The 20,292-nt window shown below is 36.5% G+C and overlaps 1 protein-coding gene across 1 annotated transcript in view; it reads left to right on the top strand.

Annotated features, from left to right (window-relative positions):
* The window catches only part of LOC129975064 (gem-associated protein 2-like), a 59,648-nt gene that overhangs the window by 20,439 nt on the left and 18,917 nt on the right, over nt 1-20,292 (top strand). The window contains exon 4 of the mRNA XM_056087945.1: nt 792-1,024. Coding sequence (XP_055943920.1) covers nt 926-1,024 — 99 coding nt within the window. The 5' untranslated portion in view covers nt 792-925. The remainder of the gene's footprint in view (nt 1-791; nt 1,025-20,292) is intronic.

Here is a 20,292-nt window from a genome sequence, read left to right as displayed (position 1 = left end):
TATTTGTGCGAAAATTGAAGGTATTAAAAGAATAAAAGAAGGAATAACAGTTTAGAAAAATCTCGAAAGGGACACAACCTTTTATTTACATATTTAATAAAATTAGTATGATTATTGTACTCTAGATTTGTGTACTAAAATTCTTAATCTTTATATCGAGGATATCAAATTTTATTAATGTACCAGAAGAACTTACTTTCAAATACTACTGACTTTTATGTAATTGAATCCTTTAAGATATCCAATGAAAGTCTTTTATTAATATTTTTTAACAAAATTTGTATTAAAAAAAGTTATTTTCAATGTTGGTTATATTATAAAATATAACCAACATAACATCCATATATAAGAAGAACCAAAAAAATTTAGTTATTCTGATAGTATTTATGTTTATATTTGTAAAAAATTAGACATTTACTTAGTTTATAAAACATAATTTATTTCATTGAATTCATAGTTCTCTAATAAAAGAAAGAAAAAAATACTTCATAGTTGATTTTTATTTTTTCACTAAAAGTGCTTATTTTTTAAAAATAAAATTAACATAGGCGCCATGTTTTATAGTTTTAATATTTTTACTGCATTCATTTAGCATGTCAAGTGTGTTTCTAAAAGACTGATTTTTGTAATATCAGATATTATTCCAAATGTTGAATGAGATATTATTCCAAATAATGATTATTTTTGTTTTCTTTTCATCTATTTCATCACATTGGGTACAAAGTCACTTTTGTTCAGCAGATTTTCTTTTTCACTTTCTAGAATAAAAATGTAATGAAATTATTTTTTAGGAGTTTGTTAGGAAGTTCTACTACAGAAAATTCTGTTGATACTATAATGGATGAAGAGCAAATTACTTACTATTGAGATGTTTTAAACCACCTGAAGAGCAGCGCATACCTGAAATTTAAATTAGGAGCTCATCATGCTTCTGAGGAAATTAAATCCATCCAAATTATGCAGTGTAGCAGGACTTAGCATTTGCAAATCAAAAGCCTATATGATTGAAGAAACTAATCAACAGGTAATTATAAAAGAGAGCACACTTCATTTCTCTTATTTCAAGTTTTATGCCATGCAGATTTAAACCTTGGACTATGCATGTTTTGTAACAGTATTTTTCTCTATATTTTCTATGTGGGTTATATGATTAGATTCTAAACAACGCATATTTATTTAACTCCCCATTTCTGCCCCCTTCAAACAAATTATCTTTTATCTGAAGGCTAGGACATGTTCATCAAATAATCACCAAAAACTAATTTTGCTATTTAAACTCACTTTAAATATTTGTAATATGTTTTTTTCCAGTTTATTAGATGATAAATATAACAGTTATATATTTTTAATATTGCTATAATATCAATGGATTGGTCTTCATTAGAAAGTTTCATGTATACATTGAACCTTATATCCCCTCAGGGGCTCGCCTACTATAGGTGAGTACGGGTGTCCCAATCCCGATGTTCCCAGGGATCTATACTCCCTTTATGTTTTACTCTCCCCTACTCCTCCTGCTGTTTTCTTGACCCTTCCATCCCTCGACGTTAAGCGAGGGAGCTCTCTATGACAAGCAGTCGCCGCTCTGTTTGCTTCTTGCTTCTCATGGACAGCCAAAACCCCACGTGTTTGCCGTGCGTGGCGACCCATTTGAAAGACGGGTGGTGCACTGTGGTCCCCGGTGTATCAATCGGCTGGTACCTAGTCACTTGAGTGGCTAGTCTGCTAGGGATCAAGCGAAGGGGCTACTCCTTGGGCTTGGCGTTAAGGGTGGCCACTGTCCCCGGGAGTAGCTCCCAGCGTATAGGTACCGATTAGCACTAGGGTAAGTACCGAGGTTGGAAATGTCCAGAGCCGGTGGCTGCCTTCCCTTGTTGGGCTCCGTGGTGGGCGGTGCCGTCGGACCCGAATCTTTTCTAATATCGTATGGGCTCCTCCAAACGTGGTCCCTTCAGTGGGCGTCAAGTTTATAAATCTTTAACTAATTTTGAACATTTTGACAAATTTTTCGTAATTAAACGAAAATCGGAAAAACAAGATACGTTTAACTTCGTTTCACCTTTTTTAGTTCAGAAAACCGTCTCTGCTACCGTCGGTGAGGTACAGTCTATTAAAAAAATGCGTTCTGGTGACTTATTAGTTGAAGTAAATTCTAAAAAACAATCACAGCAAATTATGAAACTGAAAGCTCTAGCTTCTATACCCATTTCTGTTAGTCCGCACATATCTTTAAACTTCTCCAAAGGTATAATAACTTGCGGAGAATTATTTAATGTCTCTCTGGAAGAAATTACTTCAGAATTGAAACCTCAAGGAGTGACTCATGTTCGCCAGATTGCCATTCGGCGGGATGGTCAACTCCTTCCAACAAAGCATTATGTGCTTACCTTCCATAGCCCCAAGCTACCTGAATTTATATATGCCGGTTATATTAAGTTACCTGTGCGTCATTTTATACCAAATCCATTGAGGTGTTTCCAATGCCAGCGCTTTGGCCACTCGAAGATTAATTGCCGCGGGACACTCACTTGTGCCCGCTGTGCTGATAAAGGGCATGATAGCCAGCAGTGTTCCGCAACAGAAAAGTGCGTAAACTGTGGTGGCGATCATCCCTCTTATTCTCGAAATTGCTCCCGCTGGAAACTGGAAAAAGAAGTCACTATTATCAAAATAAAAGAAAACATAACATACCTAGAAGCTAGACGTACAGTTCAAATTCAGACACCTACGCCAGGCATTAGCTATGCCTCCGTTGTTCAAAAACCATTTTGTACAAATTGTTCCTGTGAAAACTGCATAAAGCAAACTCCAAAACCAAAACTTCCTGTAAAAACATCAGAATCTGATTCTGATAATTCAGTTCAAAGTATTTCAGAATCTCCTAAACCGGATCTATCAGCATCTAAAAAAACTCGATAGAAAAAACCTCAGTCCTCACTGACATTGAAACTTGCTAAACGTGGCATGTCACATAAAGATCTTTCTGTCAAGTTACAAAAATCTACTTCTCGGAATTCCGTCGCTTTGGGATTAGCAAGAGATGGTGTAGCCCATAAGGATTTAACGTCTATCTTTGGAGGCACTCCAACTATCCCTGATTTTAAGCTCCATCCGTCTGAGGATGAAGATGCACTTTCTATGAGTTGCGAAGATCACGCAACTCCTACAGCTGCTCACTCACACTCCCCATCTAAATCTCTCTCTTAATGGGTACCTTCGTTTCTTGGAATTGTCGCGGCATTCGTTCCAAACTTCATGACATGAAATCAATTATTAACATATTTCATCCTATCTGTTTCGGTGTTCAAGAAATCTTCTTGACACCCAACATTCCCCTAAAATTACGCGGATATAACTGTGTTCGGAAAGATGCAGGCACTGGATCTCATTCTTCTGGAGGTGTCTGTATTTTCCCATCAAACCTTTATCCCAGCACACCTCTCAATTTGCATACCACTCTTCAGGCTGTGGCTGTACAGGTCCATATACGATCTTTGGTCACAGTCTGCTGTATTTATCTTCCGCCTCACGGTATCATCCGTCAGCAAGACCTGGACAATCTAGTAGACCAACTTCCTTCACCCTTCATTTTATTTGACGACTTCAATGGACATAGTATTTTGTGGGGCTCGGATAATACAAACTCTCGAGGGCAGCAGATTGAACAGTTTATTGCTAATAACTGTCTCTGTCTGCTCAATAATGACGAGAAAACGTACTTCCATACGCCCATACGTAGCTTCCACTGTCTTGACCTAGCCATATGCACTCCTGAACTGCTACCGTTGATGAATTTGAGAATTGAAGATGATCTGCACAATAGCGATCACTTTCCCCTAATAATCTCCCACGCTGATGGTCGAGGTGCGACTATTTGTCCTCCGCGTTTTCTGTTCCAGCGGGCAGATTGGACTACATTCTCACAACTAGCAGTTATCAATGAGACTATGGTCAGTGATGCAGATATTTCAAAATCAGTTCAAAATGTCATTGATACAATAATGAACGCCGCGAACACCACCATTCCAAAAACATCCCCACGTGTAAGAAAATTCCGTAGGCCGTGGTGGAACGAAGCTTGTCGCGACAGTCATAAGAACCAAAAGAAACTCTGGAATCTGTTTAGAAGGTACCCTACGACTGAGAATTTGATCGCTTTTAAAAGAGCCAAAGCGCTAGGTCGTCACATTCGGCGTCGTAGTAAGAGAGAATCGTGGATTAAATTTGTTTCATCCATCACATCCTCTACTTCGAGTAAACTTTTATGGAAAAAGGTTAAGGCTGCTAATGGGATCTATAATGGAACTTCTATTCCTGTTATAAAAACCGGTAATATGATGTATTCAAGCCCATTAGCCGTTGTTAACATTCTCGGCCAAGCGTTTGCACAAGTTTCCGCAACGGATTCTTACAGCCCTGAATTTCTGGCAATTAAGAATCGCGCGGAACGGTTGCCTTTGCGCTTCAATGCCCGAAGTACTCTTCCATATAATTGTGACTTCAGGATGATTGAATTGGAAATGGCCTTGTCTCAAGTCCATGATACCAGTCCCGGGCCAGATGGGATCACATATAATATGCTCCGCCATTTGAATGCACCTTCCCTTTCGAATCTGTTATTACTATTTAACAGAATATGGATTGAACAGAAGTACCCTTCACAATGGCGCGAAGCTATTGTGATCCCAATATTAAAACCTGGCAAGGAAGCCTCAATTCCTCTGAACTACAGACCGATTGCTCTTACAAATTGCCTCTGTAAGACTTTCGAGCGCATGGTTAATGCTCGTCTAATTTTCGAACTAGAGAAACAGGGATGCCTCTCCCCGTTGCAGAGTGGTTTCCGTAGAGGTTGGTCTACCTTTGACAACCTCGTATTACTGGAAACCCAAATACGCAATGCCTTTGTGAGGAGGAACCACCTAGTTTCCATATTTTTCGACATTGAGAAGGCATACGACCTTACATGGTGCAACGGCATACTTTCAACACTTTTTAATCTAGGTTTTAGAGGTAACTTACCCATATTTTTACAAAACTTTTTATCAAGACGTACTTTTCGTGTTCGAATTGGCAACTTTTACTCTAATCCTTTTATTCAAGCTGAGGGAGTTCCGCAAGGAAGTGTCCTCAGCGTTACACTTTTTATAGTTCATCTGAGCCAAATTTTAAATCATTTGCCTCCATCTATTAATGGAACTCTTTATGTTGACGATCTGCAGATCTCATGTCAAGGTAGCAACATGAATCTCATAGAACGACAATTGCAAAACGCAGTAAATAAGGTGGTAGCTTGGTGCAACAACAATGGGCACGCAATCTCACCTGAGAAGAGTAGATGCGTTCACTTCTGCCGGAAGAGAATAATTCACCGAATATTTATATTCGGATCCGAATATTTATATTCAAAATATACCTATCCCAGTGGTGAGTGAAATACGGTTTTTAGGAGTGATATTTGATCGGAAACTCACCTTCCTTCCGCATATATTGCATTTGCGAATGAAGTGTGAGAAAATGTTAAATATTTTGAAAGTACTTTCCAGAACATCCTGGGGTGCCGATCGGACCTCTCTACTCCGTATTTATGATGCAATCATCCTTTCGCGCATTGACTATGGGTGTATGGTATATGGTTCGGCGCGATCATCTGCTTTACGTCGGTTGGATACTGTACACCATTCTGCTTTAAGGATCTGCTCCAGTGCGTTCCGTACTTCTCCTATTGAAAGCCTTTATGTTATTTGTCACCAGTTGCCCCTTTATTTAAGACGCCAGAAAATTTCTGTTTCATATTATTTCAAAACAAAATCTATTTTGAAACACCCCTTAAGTCAAATGACATTTCCGAGTGGTCTTCGTAGATTGTATAATGCCCGTCCGTCTCACATTCTACCATTCTATGAGAGAGCCAAAATGCTCATAAGTGACTCGGACCTCAATACTGTTAGTGTTAAAAGTGTTGACTCCTTTATTTTTCCACCTTGGGATGCCCCGAAATTCTCTTTTGTAAATTCCATTCAAAGGCTTCGATAAATCCTCAACTGCACCTGTTGTCTTCCAACAGCTATTTTTCTATCATCGCCATCGGTATTCCTCATTTGATCCAATTTTCACGGATGGCTCGAAATCACATGGTCATGTCGGTTATGGCATAGTACTTCCATCTGATATAGGGAGCTATCGGGTTCATAATTGTTGTTCAGTATTTACTGCTGAGTTGCTTGCCATATTCTGCGCTCTACAGAAGATCTCATATTTGCCACAGCAAAAATTTATAATTTATACCGATAGCATGAGTGCCCTGGAAACACTTTCTCACTATCATAATCGCATGCATCCAACAGCAATACGAATTTTATCCCTTTTGCGCCTCTTGCAGAATGAGGATTATCAAATCATTTTTTGTTGGGTTCCCAGTCATGTCGGCATTCATGGAAATGAAATGGCTGATTCTGCTGCAAAATCTGCATTGTCGTGTTTGAACCAACGACTTCCTTATAATGATATTACGCGGTCTTTCATTAATTACATCTATTCTACCTGGCAAAGTAAATGGGATCTGCAGATCCATAACAAACTGCATGAAGTGAAGAGTAACATTGGCTCGTAGCCGGTCCTCCCTGTACGTGGGGTGGATGTCAGGTTGACTCGCCTCAGTATAGGACATACACGTTTCACGCATAGGCACATTTTTGGCGAAAGGGCACCACATTGCCCGGCCTGCCATGTTGATTTTAGTGTAAAACACATCTTGATTGAATGCCCTACTTTTAACTCGCATCGTATCCAATATTTTCATACATCGTCAGTAATTTTGAAGGACTTGGTGGGTGAGAAATACCACCCAAATATTTTTAACTTTCTGAGAGCCACAGGCTTTTTAAATCGCATTTGATATTTTCACAAATTACTTATGCCTTATCACTTTAAAATTTTTAACAACTTTCCATCATTCGTTTCCTTTTTACTCTTTTTCAAAATAATTGTTTGTGTTTTCTTTTTTACATTTTTAAATATTATATATTTATGTTTTATGAAACTTTTTATCATAGTCTGGTGCTGTAGATATTTTTAATCATCGATAAAGCCTACTTTACATTTTGCTTGGCGCAGTATGGCTAGATATGGCTCTTGCGCCATAAAACCCCAACCAACCAACCAACCATTGAACCTTATATATGCAAGACATTTATACTCCGCTGTAATGTCAGCAATTTCACTTAAGCATGATAATCAAATTATATCTCGATGATTGTATGCAGATATTAAATACAGCCAGTATCGAAAGTGAGGCATCTATCTGTTCCTCAAAAACGACTGGTGTATAATAATTTATGATATGTGCCTCTAAACATAAAATCAGGAACTTCTATTTGTTTCTTAAACTCTAAATTGAATCCATTCCATGTTATCAGTATGTAGTATTTCAATGTATAAAAAATTAATAATTGGAGTAATTTTTCATTATTACATTTTTTTCATTGGAGTAAGCAATTTCATTTGAATTTCGATATCAGTGGAATGCATTTTTTATATTTTTATGCATCAAAATTTTCGCATGAACAAGTATTTCAATTTCTCAATTAATCGTGAATTTATATTTACAATAATGCTTCAATTCTTCTGAGCAAATTTCACTAAATTTCTTTGGAAAGTTTCGAAATAATTTTATAACGATCATTTTACACATTGTTGCATTTCCTTTGGGTGCCTTTGAGATGAAAGAGCTTTCCTATTTAATGATGTTATCTTTCCTTGACAATAATTCATTTGTAATAATTTGTTCAATTCAGTGACAATAATTCGTTCTGTGAGTTTCTGGTCATCCAACTTCTTTCAGGATATGAATTTATCCTCATTCTTTTTAAATAATGTGATGGAATATTTTAATAATTCTGACAAAATGCAGGGGGAACAGATCAAAGGGGCTAAAACAGGCAAATGATAGAAAAAAGGTTACACATTGGAATAAAACTAAGCATTTCATCAGCTGGTATATTGTGTTTATCTTGTTACATTGCAACATACTACGACTGAATGGGATCATCAGTGTTTTTATTTCCCATTTATAATTTTTCTGGAAAATGAATTCTGTTCATTGAATATTATACGGGAGTATTATAATTTTTGAAGGTGAATCTTTTTTTTAGAACTGCTCACTCTAAGAAAAGATCCACCTTGGTTTTGAGTTTCTGTACATTTATTTTGTACAGAAAATGTACTTAAGTTGCTCTTGGTTTGAGTTGCGTACATTTGTTTTATATGATTGTTTAGATGCTTCTTTTTAATTATGGATGTATTAAACTTATTTTAAAAAAAATCTAGATATAATTATAGTGTTTTTATTATTAATATTATTGTAGAAAACTGACTGGTTACGAGATTATTTTTAAAAACTTTATTGTATCATTCTTGTATCTGGCAACTTCTGTTAGGCGGGCTTCTGTTCTAATGTTTATGTTTTGATGTAACGTTTTGTGTGTGTCGTAGTTTTAGATGTCCGTAAATGTAATTAGATGTAGTTAAAGTAGATTAAATGTTTTAGTAAGTGTTTGAAGAGTTATTGAGTTTTATATACTACATCACATGGGTATTGAGAACTAGGAATATTGATCCATAATAGAGTTTTTGGAGATCGATATCCGACATCTGGCGTCCGCGACAGGATATCTGCTACGATTCGTGTAAGTCATAACTTTTGAGCTTGTTATATTTTCGTAATGGAGAAACTAAAAAATTCTCGAAAACAGTATCGGAGACTCTTTACGATTGCTCATAGTGATTTTTTGAACTGTGAAAATGATTTGACTATCGAAGATAAAATTTTGAAATTAAAAATTGTAGAAGAGAAAGCGAAACTAATGGTAGCGAGTGAGTACGAATTTCGAGAACTATTATTTGCTTCTGAAGAGACTGAAGAAAATATCAATAATGAAATCGACATTTCAGAGAGCTATATTGATAAGTGGCGAATTTTAGAAAATAAATTACATGATCTTTTGGATGAGAAAAAAGAACATTCTTCGGCTTCTACTGTTTCCGGAGCGGTGAGTACTACACCGAACAATTTATTACATTATCCTAAAATCAATTTACCCACTTTTGATGGAAATATAAGGAACTGGTTGTGTTTTTGGGGACAATTTCAAAAAATTGATAACGATTCCAATCTCGATAACCATGATAAATATGCTTATTTAGCACACGCTATGGAGAAAGGTTCACCCGCTGACGAGTTGATTAAAAGTTTCCCCCCTGGTGGTGAAAATTATGAAAAAGCGGTTAAACAGTTGAAGCTACGCTATGGCAGAGAAGAGTTGCTCGTCGAGGTTTACGTGAGAGATCTGTTATCTATTGTACTATTAAAACAAAAGTTGCAAAAAATCCCCATACGTAAACTGTATGATCAATTAGAAACAAAACTAAGAGCTTTAGAGACTTTGGGAGTGACCAAGGATAAATATGCTGCAATGTTGTTCCCTCTAGTTGAATCTTCTCTCCCTGACGAGACTTTAAAGGCCTGGGAGCGATTCCGAACTACACATAGACGAGTGAGTGAGGAGGTGACGTATAGTTTAACAACCGAGGAAAAAGATACCTCTTCATGTAGGAAAATGCCAAGTAATGATCTAGATCGGCTTTTAGACTTTCTTCAGGATGAAGTGGAGGGAGAAGAGAGAATTGTGTTAGCCTCCCAAAGTTTTGATCAACCTAAAAAATCAAGCTTTTCCAACAGTCGTCGAGAATTTAACGAGAAGAAGTTTCAAACAAGAGTATCATCAGCAACTGATCTTTTGGCCTCTAATCTCAATAAGAAGAAGCTTTGCATTTTTTGTACTGAGGAACATAATTCATGGAACTGTAAAAAAGCTTCTAAACTGACTTTGCATGAAAAACAAAGTGCTGTAGAGAAGGCCCGTTGTTGCTTCTTGTGTTTGAGAGAGGGACATGGAGTGAAGACGTGCCGTTCCAAGTTCAACTGTCAATTATGTGGGAAGAAGCATCATTTATTTTTGTGTAGAGCATTGTCACCAGAACCCAATTCTTCCTCTGTCCCTACAGATATTAAAGTTCGAGAATCAATGATACAACACGACGAAGCTCTGGCCAACTTGTCTAAATGTTCCAATGTTTTCCTACAAACTTTAACCATTCTTGTGAGAGGAGAAACCACTAAACGTAAAGCTCGAGCCATCATTGACTCTGGATCTCAGCGGTCGTATATTCTGAAAGCAACAGCTGAAGAAATGAATTACAAGGCCAAAAGGAGAGAGTATTTACAACACTCACTGTTCGGTGGTTCCAATACCTCAACCTGCCAACATGATGTATATATGATATATTTGTCAAGCGTTTCCGAGGAGTATAGCTGCCATTTTGAAGTGCTCGGACAGGAAGTGATTTGTGACTCAATATTGTCTAGAAAACGAGGGTCACATTTTAAAGAACTTAGAGATTACAACATTCATTTGGCAGAAGATTTGGATGGTCCGATTGAAATTCTCATAGGAGCTGATGTTGCAGGAAAGCTGATTACCGGAAACCATCTCCAACTGAAAAATGGAATCACTGCCATTGAAACAAAGCTAGGTTGGACGGTTATAGGACGTGCCAATAGTGAGAATACAAGCTTAATAATCACTTCAATGCTCACGACAAGTGCTTGCATAACAGATTTGTGGACTCTTGATTCTCTTGGTATCACAGACCCATCTGAAAAGAAGACGGCGTTTGAATTACAAGAAGCAGCGAGGCAGCATTTCTTAGACACAGTTAAAATAGAGAACAATAGGTATATTGTGAGTTTACCTTGGATTGAAGATCATCTTCCACTTCCTGACAATTTTGAACTTTCTGAGAAGAGATTACACAAAGTTGTAAAGAGACTTAAAACCGAAGGACTGTTCGAAGCCTATGGAGCAGTATTTAAAGAGTGGTTGGAAGAAGATATCATAGAAGAAGTGACTAAAGACGAGGTTAATCTCCCTGCACATTATTTACCACACCGTCCTGTTTTGAAGCAGAATAGTACCACCAAAATCAGACCTGTATTCGATGCTTCCGCCAGACAGAAAGGTGCCCCTTGCCTCAATGACTGTTTAGAAACTGGAGTTAATTTGATTGAATTGATACCAAATATCTTATATCGTTTTCGGTTGGAAAAAATTGGAGTTATTGCTGATATTCGCAAGGCCTTTTTGCAAGTTTGTCTGTCACCTTCAGATAAAGATTTTTTGCGTTTTCTGTGGATTGGAGAAGATGGTAAATTGAAGTACTTTAGACATGGTCGTGTAGTTTTTGGTGTGTCATGCAGTCCCTTTTTGCTTGGAATTGTTATTATGCACCACTTGCAAGAGGTTTTAAACCATCAGGATAAGAAATATCCAGAGAGGATGGTAAAGTTATTAATGCAGAGTTTTTATGTGGATAATTGTGTGACAAGTGTGCCAAACGAGAAAGAGCTTGAACTCTTCATTGAGGTTGCGACCAATGTCATGGCTGAGAGAAGTTTTCAACTAAGAGGCTGGGAAAGCACATGTTTAAAGGATAGAAGCGCTCCTGTCACGAATGTTTTAGGATTACAGTGGGACAAAGGTCTGGATACTTTGGGTATAAATATGAACAGCCTGAAGGAACTTTGTATAGAGAATGTGACGAAGAAAACTATTCTATCTGCAGCTCATCGTATCTTCGATCCTATTGGTGCAACTTGTCCTGTTGCATTGTTTCCAAAACTTCTGCTACAGAAAACTTGGGAGCGAAAATTGAATTGGGAGGAAGAAGTGGACTCCAATACTAGAGAAGAGTTTCTGAAGTGGATGAGAGACATATTTCATCTCGAAAAGGTGCAAATTCCTCGACATTTAAAAACTGGTGATGCGAATGAGAAATGTTCCTTGCATTTTTTCAGTGATGCGAGCATGTATGCTTATGCAGCAGTAGCTTTTCTTCGAGTTGAGACGAGTGAGTATGTCAAAGTTCAGTTGTTAAGTGCTAAAGCCCGAGTTTCCCCAACGGGAAAGAAGAAGACCACTATTGCAAGACTAGAGTTATTGGCTGCTACAATCACTGCACGCCTTGCCTCATCTATCACAAAAGAGATCCCACATGAAAAAATCTATTTGTGGTCCGATTCAACGACAGTGATAACTTGGATAAAAAGAGAAGATGCTTGGAGTACCTTCGTACAAAACCGTGTTGCTGAAATCAGAACTTTGACTTCCAAAGAAAATTGGAGACATGTGCCTGGTTCATTTAATCCTGCCGATCTTCCAAGTAGAGGTTGTTCTGCCAAGAAACTAGTGCAGTCCAAATGGTGGGAGGGCCCTGATTGGCTATATTTACCTGCTGATCAATGGCCATTCTCAGATGTAGTAGTCAATGAAGATGAAGTGCTGAAGGAACGAAAGAAAACTCTTGTGTCTACCCCGACTGCCTGTTTGAGTGCTCACGCCATCGAAAACGTGAACACGGAAGAGCCTGATTGGTACTATAGTTACTTTTCCCAATATGAGAAAATTGTGCGTATGATCGGATGGATATTGAGATTTTTTAGAAACTGCAAAAAACCAAAAGAATTGAGAAAATGTGATATTCTGGATGCAGAGGACTTTGAAGAAGCGGAGAAAATAGTAATAAAGATCATTCAAAGTGAAGCATTCATTAACGAAAAAGACGAGAAATTGAAAACTTTAAGAGTTTACAAAGATGAGGATGGCATCATCAGATTGAGAACAAAAATTGAGTATCGTGAAGACAGCCATTCTTTTCGAAGACCTGTAGTCCTTCCTTCTCAACACCATGTTGTGAAACTTTTAATAGTTTCTTTTCACAATAGACATGGACATGTGGGGACTCAAATGCTACTTAACCTGCTGAGAGAACATTTTTGGATCTTAAATGGCCGAAAAACTGTGCGATCGATCATCTCAAAATGTGTTATCTGCAAGAGGCATTCTGGAAAAAATTTAGATGCAGAGCCAGCCCCAATTACCAAAGATCGAATCAGAGACACTGCTGTATTCGAAATTGTAGGAGTGGACTTAGCTGGCCCATTGTACTTGAAAGATGAGAAAAAGACTTGGGTTTGTCTTTTCACATGCGCGGTGTACAGAGCTGTACACCTTGAGCTTCTATCAGACATTTCCACTGACACATTTTTGTTGGCCCTGCGCAGATTTGTGGCAAGAAGAGGTAGATGTTCAGTTATCTACTGTGACAATGGAACAAACTTTATTGGTGCTAGTAATTTGCTCCGTTCTTTAGACTGGAACCGGATCGTTGAGAACGGAGCAATACATCGCATTAAATGGAAATTTAACCCCCCTACTGCATCCTGGTGGGGAGGTTGGTGGGAGAGGTTGATTCGAGTTATGAAAAATGTACTAAAGAGGGTGTTAGGTCATGCTTTTTTGTCATATGAGGAGATGATCACGGTTCTCTGCGACTGTGAATCGATAATCAACTCGAGACCTCTCACCTATATTTCAGAAAGAGATACAGATTTTGTTCCACTGTCACCATCATTATTCCTACAAGACATTAGAGAAGTTGGAGTGCCCGACTGTGATGCAGCAGATCACAAAAGCCTAAATAAAAGGATAAAATATCGTCTTGCTTTGCAAAAGGACCTTAGGAAAAGATTCAGGTCTGAGTATTTAGGCTCGTTAATTCAAAGGCCAAAGCTTCAAAATAAGTCGATTATTTCTGTTGGTGATGTTGTTCTTGTAGGAAACGATAATCAGAAGCGTATCAACTGGCCCTTGGGACGTGTGACAGAAATCATCCCCGGAAAAGAGGGAATTACCAGACTCGTGAGACTTAAAACAGCCCGTGGAGAAATACTAAGACCGATTCAACGACTGTTTCCATTGGAGATAACTTATGATGTGGCTAAGGATGTCAGAGCTAAAGTGCAACAAGAGCAAGTTACTCCTAAAGTGCAACAACAGCAAGTTACTCCTAAAGTGCAACAAGAGCAAGCTGCTCATGAAGTGTCGCAGACACGAGTATTAGATCCTGAAGGTCCCATTTCAGAAACTGTCAAAACTCGATCTGGAAGAATCGTACATGGACCAAAAAGACTCGATTTGTGACTTTGAGATTTGTTGAGTTGCGAACTCTCCCAACTCAAGGTGGGAGGATGTAGAAAACTGACTGGTTACGAGATTATTTTTAAAAACTTTATTGTATCATTCTTGTATCTGGCAACTTCTGTTAGGCGGGCTTCTGTTCTAATGTTTATGTTTTGATGTAACGTTTTGTGTGTGTCGTAGTTTTAGATGTCCGTAAATGTAATTAGATGTAGTTAAAGTAGATTAAATGTTTTAGTAAGTGTTTGAAGAGTTATTGAGTTTTATATACTACATCACATGAGTATTGAGAACTAGGAATATTGATCCATAATAGAGTTTTTGGAGATCGATATCCGACAATTATTGTATTGGGAAATAGCAGAAGGAGGTCTTTTAAGTCTTTCCTAAGCACTCAAAATGCTTCAACAGTTTTTCTTGCTAAGTGTATTTGAGCATGTGGTTAACAACAGTACCAAAATATATACTCCTGTAACCACTTTTACTAACCAATGCTGTTGTTGCATCAGATGAAGATGTTGATTCCACCAAGCACTACATTACAATACAATAAATGATAGATATTTTCAAATTTAACTTTCTTATGTTTAGTTTATTATTCATACTTTTAAATAGAATGGAAAATATTTTTATTTTCAAATTTCTTGCCAATTAATGACATTTTTTTAAGGAATCAAATTAATCAATTCACTGAACATTAAGACAATGAAGTATTCAAATAGTAATTTTCCATTCAGCCTATTTGGAACTAAGGGAAAAATCAATTACGGAACTTCATTTTTTCAAGCATGAAGCAATTTCTTTAAAGTATGTAGCAAATATATTAGAGGACCTTTGAATTTCTGTTGTCGAAGAAAGTTAAACTAAACAGAATATAATATACTTGCAAACAATATTTTATCTTCACGTACCAAATTCTGAAAATAAAAGTAAGAATCCATTTTTAGTATTTACTGTTATGAAGAGTCTTTTATGCATATATATGGTCATTTCGACTGATGCAGCGCAATTAGCCAAATTTAATGTTTGAGCACACTAAGAAAATATACAACATTTCCATATAATTATCTCTTGGGAAAGCAATGTTTCTAGTCTAGCCAATGAATGAAAATTTGCAATAATTGATTTTTTTTAAAAATTCCATCGATTCAAAAACTCTCTTGATTAATATATTGTTTGGTTAGGGCAAAAATACCTCGGAAGTTGTTGCTAAGCACCCCCTTCTGTCTTTTGTTCATCTTTATTAATTTCATTTTTTTTTCTCGCAAAAATTAATCAGAATTGCCATTTATAAAATTTTTACTTTGCAAAATATTTTCTTCTACTGTCGGAAACAGAAAATAAGACTGCTTTTATATATATATATATATATATATATATATATATATATATAATGTTCTTTTGTTATTTTTAATTTTTACTCTTTGGATTGTACTTTTCTTTTTCTCCAATCCTAAATAAAATACATTCTGGACAATGAACTGTAGCTTTATATCCACTTTTTTTTTATTCATATACATTTATAAATATAGATAAAATAATACTTTGAAAGTTTACGTTTTTATTTGAGATCGATAATTCAGTTAATTTTATAGAAATTCTTACTCAGTAGAATGTTTGTATTTTTTTTTTTTTTTTCCCATCCCTCTTTTTGAACATTTTAGAAATTTTATCTTTACTAATATTTCTCTACTCATTAATTAAATAGTTCCTTTGTTGGTAAAATACATCTAGAAATCTGCTTTCTTTTTTTTTTAATTGCTTAATAATTCTGTTTATTTCTTTTTGAAATCTTTGATATTATTTGATAAAATACATATTTTATGCTATAGTTTAGTAAGTATTGTGAAACTTCTAATGAAAATAAAACAAATTAAGTAAAATAATTGGATTTATTGATTACAATTACAAAAGTATCAATGATGTGTAACATATTTTGAATATTATATTTTAAACTTATTCTTTAAAAAAAGAAGGAAAAACAATGGTGCCATCTAAAAAATATAAACATTCTGCAATATAAATGAATTGGTTAAGTAGGCATAATTTTGTGCTCATAATTATATGACATTTTATGATTCTTTATCATATTACATTAAAAAAAAAAAACTAAGAGAAGAAAAAGCATTTAAAGCATTATGAACATCAACGAAACTATTTGACGTATCAAATTTTCAATAAAAATCATATATTCACAAGAAATTGTGTGTGTAAATTGTTGAATAACATAATTTGATAGGTTTACAAACACCCACCAACATCATAACAGTGATAATAAATTTTAAAAGATTGCTAATTACGATAAATGTCTTGATTTAAAAAAAATAAATAAGGATTATCTCAGGTAACACGTGAACTCAGTCATTAGAGAATAATATAGGCCAGTTCTTGTAGGTCTCCAGTCTGTTCCAGAGCATTGCAGAGTTCATCAATGTATCGATGTATATCCGAGTTGTTGTTTTGAGGGTCTCCATACATGCGGCTTTCTTCAGGTCCCTTGAAATCTTCCTCTGGTATTTCTCCAATCTGTTCCAGATGACGGCAAAATTCTTGAATGTATTGATTGACGCTGCTTTCGTTCTTCTGAATGTTTGCATAGAAACTGCTGTGTTCTTGAGGTCCATTGAAATCTTCTTCTGGTATTTCTGCTGGAATAAGTCCTTCCAAATCGCCGAGATTGGATGAATTTAACGATGTTGAAGAAAGTAAACTTCTGTTTTCTCTTTGTAGGATCCATTCACAATTGGGAACATACTCGTAATTTTCTCTTCCTGCCATCCGATGCTGTTGAAGTTCTCCTTGAACCTGCTTGGGGAAGATTATTTCCGGATCGTCGAAGTTAATTATTTGAGGATCAGATTGAGTTGGAAGGATTCCCTCCAATGCTTCTTTAATTAACTCATCTTCTGTTATGCTTTTGGAATTAAGCGCATTTTCATAATTTGCCGGTCCTCCAACCCGCTGCTGCGTACGTTTTTCCGCATCTTGAATTTTCCTTTCCTTTTTAGCCTCGACGAGCGCTTTCTTCAGACACTTTTCCAAGAAGTATTTTTTACATAAATAGCAACGATCCCTATATTTGCTGTCATCTAAAAATTTCTGAAGTTGCTTTTTACAGATGGCTACTAAATTTTCTTTATTCATGGTGATTTTAAGCTCAGATAACTGCACCAGCGAAACGTGGGATTCGATCTTCCCTCTCAATCGTGTCTGTATTCTTCCCTCTTTTAATTGTCTTCTTCACTTCATTTCTGGTTGACTCGGATTTTATTCAAATCGGAAACGAATTTCGAATTGCTAGGAGAATGTCTGATTCAAAATTACTATCACAAAAATGCAACTTTTAATTGAAATCTAAGTTTAAATTTTAAAAAATTGATTATTAAATAATATTTAGATTAGACAAAATTATGATATGGTCGCCACCAAGCTCTTCGATCAGCCGCCGTCGCCGCATAAATTTCAGACATTTTTTAAATTTAAAAAACAAAAACAAAACCATTTTTGAATGAAACAGTCAATATTTAAAATAACTTTTTAAAAAATAATTTCCATATGTATAATTATGATGTGTTTGTGTTGTATTAAGACTGACGATCTAATTAATTATGATCAGCTTAAAGTATTGTTTGCATTTGGTCAACCCCTGGATCGCTTTTGTTCCAAAAAGATAATCCATCTCTGTATTAAATTTTATCCTCTTTTCGTTCGGAATTATCTTGGTTCACTTGTACACAGACAACCAGAGAGAAATTTTTTTGTTTGAGTTTCGTTTAATATTTGGTAGAAGTCTGCGTATTCCAACACTTTTTTAATATATTTCAAAATGCCTTTGAAATATGTTGAGGCAGACATCGAGATTTGTAGTTCGATTTTTTTCGACGGTAACAATACTTTTTCTTTATACATTTCGTTCAGCAGAAAGGAAAAGTTGAAACGACTATTTCCGTGACATTTTGTACCCAACTTTATCCTTTAATATATAGACATGCATCAGGTTTCCTAACAAATCCGTCAACGCGATGATTGTCTAAATCTTCTGATATGGGGAAACACAATAACTTGGAAGATGCTTTGAATGGATTTTGAAATGTCACCTTGGCACTGAATTTGTTGTTCGTTGGTCAATTTAGACCGAAATTGATTAGCAGAATAGGGTGCAATATAGACATTCGCATTTTTACACATTGCTACGATGTGCAAATCACTCAAGACAGAACTGGAAATAAAATTCTGGGTACTTTTGGAGTTCACGCACTCGCTCTGAGTTGAAAATGAATTTCGTGGAAAGAGGAATAACAACTTTTTGAGGGATTGGTGAAAAAAGTTTCCGGTCGTTGTAATCGCCGAATGCTTCTGCAATGTTTACTTCCATTTTCGCTGACTCATCTAATTGATTAAATAATCTAGTAAATGCAGATCTAACTGTTTTCCGTTTAAGCTTTAAAGCCTCCATAATTTTTCTGAAACATTTACTCTTACTTCAAAGTATCGACAAATTTCTAATAACAAATAATTTATCGTTAAAATAATTCACTTGCCTTTCGAATCGTTAATTTCAAATCACAATCCTGTCGCGGACGCCATGTAGTGTACTCACCCATGGTACACGGGTTCTTTTACTGCGATTGAAAAACTAATCTCCTTGAAAATATAAACTATAACATTTATTTCTACGACAAGACAAGTTATTCTATATACATATTAAATATAAATGACTGCATTTCCGAAAGAAAATCGTTCAGATTCTTTTCAGCTGCCGATTACAACGTTTTTTGCAAGTTTTTAATTCCAAGTTTTTAAATTCCAATACGGAGTTGAATTGTTACTCGCTTCGTCAAAGATCGCGGATTCATGCGACACTCCCACCTTTTGGTTTTTTTCTTTTCAAGAAAACTCAAAATGGTCTTTAGTCCATACAGTTCACAGGTCCAGTCGTTTGGGAGCTTGAATCTTACTGCCAAAACGGGTTTTCATGGTATTTAGATTTGGTAGAGAAGTTTGTTCTGGTAGCTTCTCAAGATGTTCAACATATTGCTGTTGTACTGCCTCTTCTTTCTCATCTTCAATTTCAGATGCTGTCTTCTCTAGTAGATTCTCTACTGAAGGCGTTTGAACCTCAAGTGCGTATAGACGCTGTACAGGTATCGGAAATTCGCCGTTCTTCTTTTTTACTTTCACAGGGCGAACTGAACCGTCCTTACCAGGCAATATTTCTGTTATTTTCCCCAGAGGCCAATTCAGACGCTTTTGATTGGTTACTTCGACAATAACCACTTCTCCCACTTTGAAATCGTGGGCTTTTATCATTTTCGTCGTTTATTGCCTCAGCTGCCCCAAGTATTCCAGTCGGAATCGATTTCTGAGATCTTCTTGCAGTTTACACATACACAGCCGCCTCTTGCGAAGATACTCAGGAGATAGTTCCAAGTGGTCAAGATCTGGAATTCCATTTTCTCTACGTTCTCTGAGGAATGAAGATGGTGTTATAGGTTCCAAATCATCGTGTTCTGAAACGTAGGTAATGGGTCTTGAATTTACGATGTCTTCGCAATCGCATAGCATCGTATTCAATTCTTCGTAATTCAGGCACGCTCGGCCTAGAACGTTCTTCAGAAGATCTTTTACTAGGGCAATAAGGCGCTCCCACCATGGTGCTGATGGTGGTATGAATTTCCAAATGATTTCCTTCTTTTTCGACACTTGTTCGACTTGATTCTTCTACTACTTGTTGCCAGTTAATACAATGAAATAACTTGTTCCAACAAAGTTTGTTCCATGATCCGAGTCTATTACTGAAGATCGGCTACGTCGTGCAATAAAACGCCTCAGCGCTAGTATGAAATTTTCCGTTGACAGCGAGGAAAGAAGTTCAAGGTGGATCGTGGACGAGACTCTAGCTTGAGACTGAACAAAGCTAACAAACACTACATCACGAAACTCTACTCTTAGGAAAATACAAGTGGCATACGCTTTAGCACTTGCATCACAAAAGACATGAAGACTGACGATTTCTTCTTCACCTTGACTCAGTTTCATCAACTGGGGTATTTTTGATGGTTGGGTTGACGGGGCTCCTAGCCCCGGCAGGGGCTGATCCCCGGTAAGGTGAGACTTCACAAGTGCTTTGCTGTCTATACTTTGCCGTGGCCGTTTTCGACGAGATTTGGAGATGGCGAGTGTCAGGACTCATTGT

The sequence above is a fragment of the Argiope bruennichi genome, chromosome 7 (assembly GCF_947563725.1).
Source record: "Argiope bruennichi chromosome 7, qqArgBrue1.1, whole genome shotgun sequence".
Classification (NCBI taxonomy): Eukaryota; Metazoa; Arthropoda; class Arachnida; order Araneae; family Araneidae; genus Argiope; species Argiope bruennichi.
The sequence above is the reverse complement of the archived record's forward strand: the minus strand, read 5'-3'. Positions and strand labels throughout refer to the sequence as shown.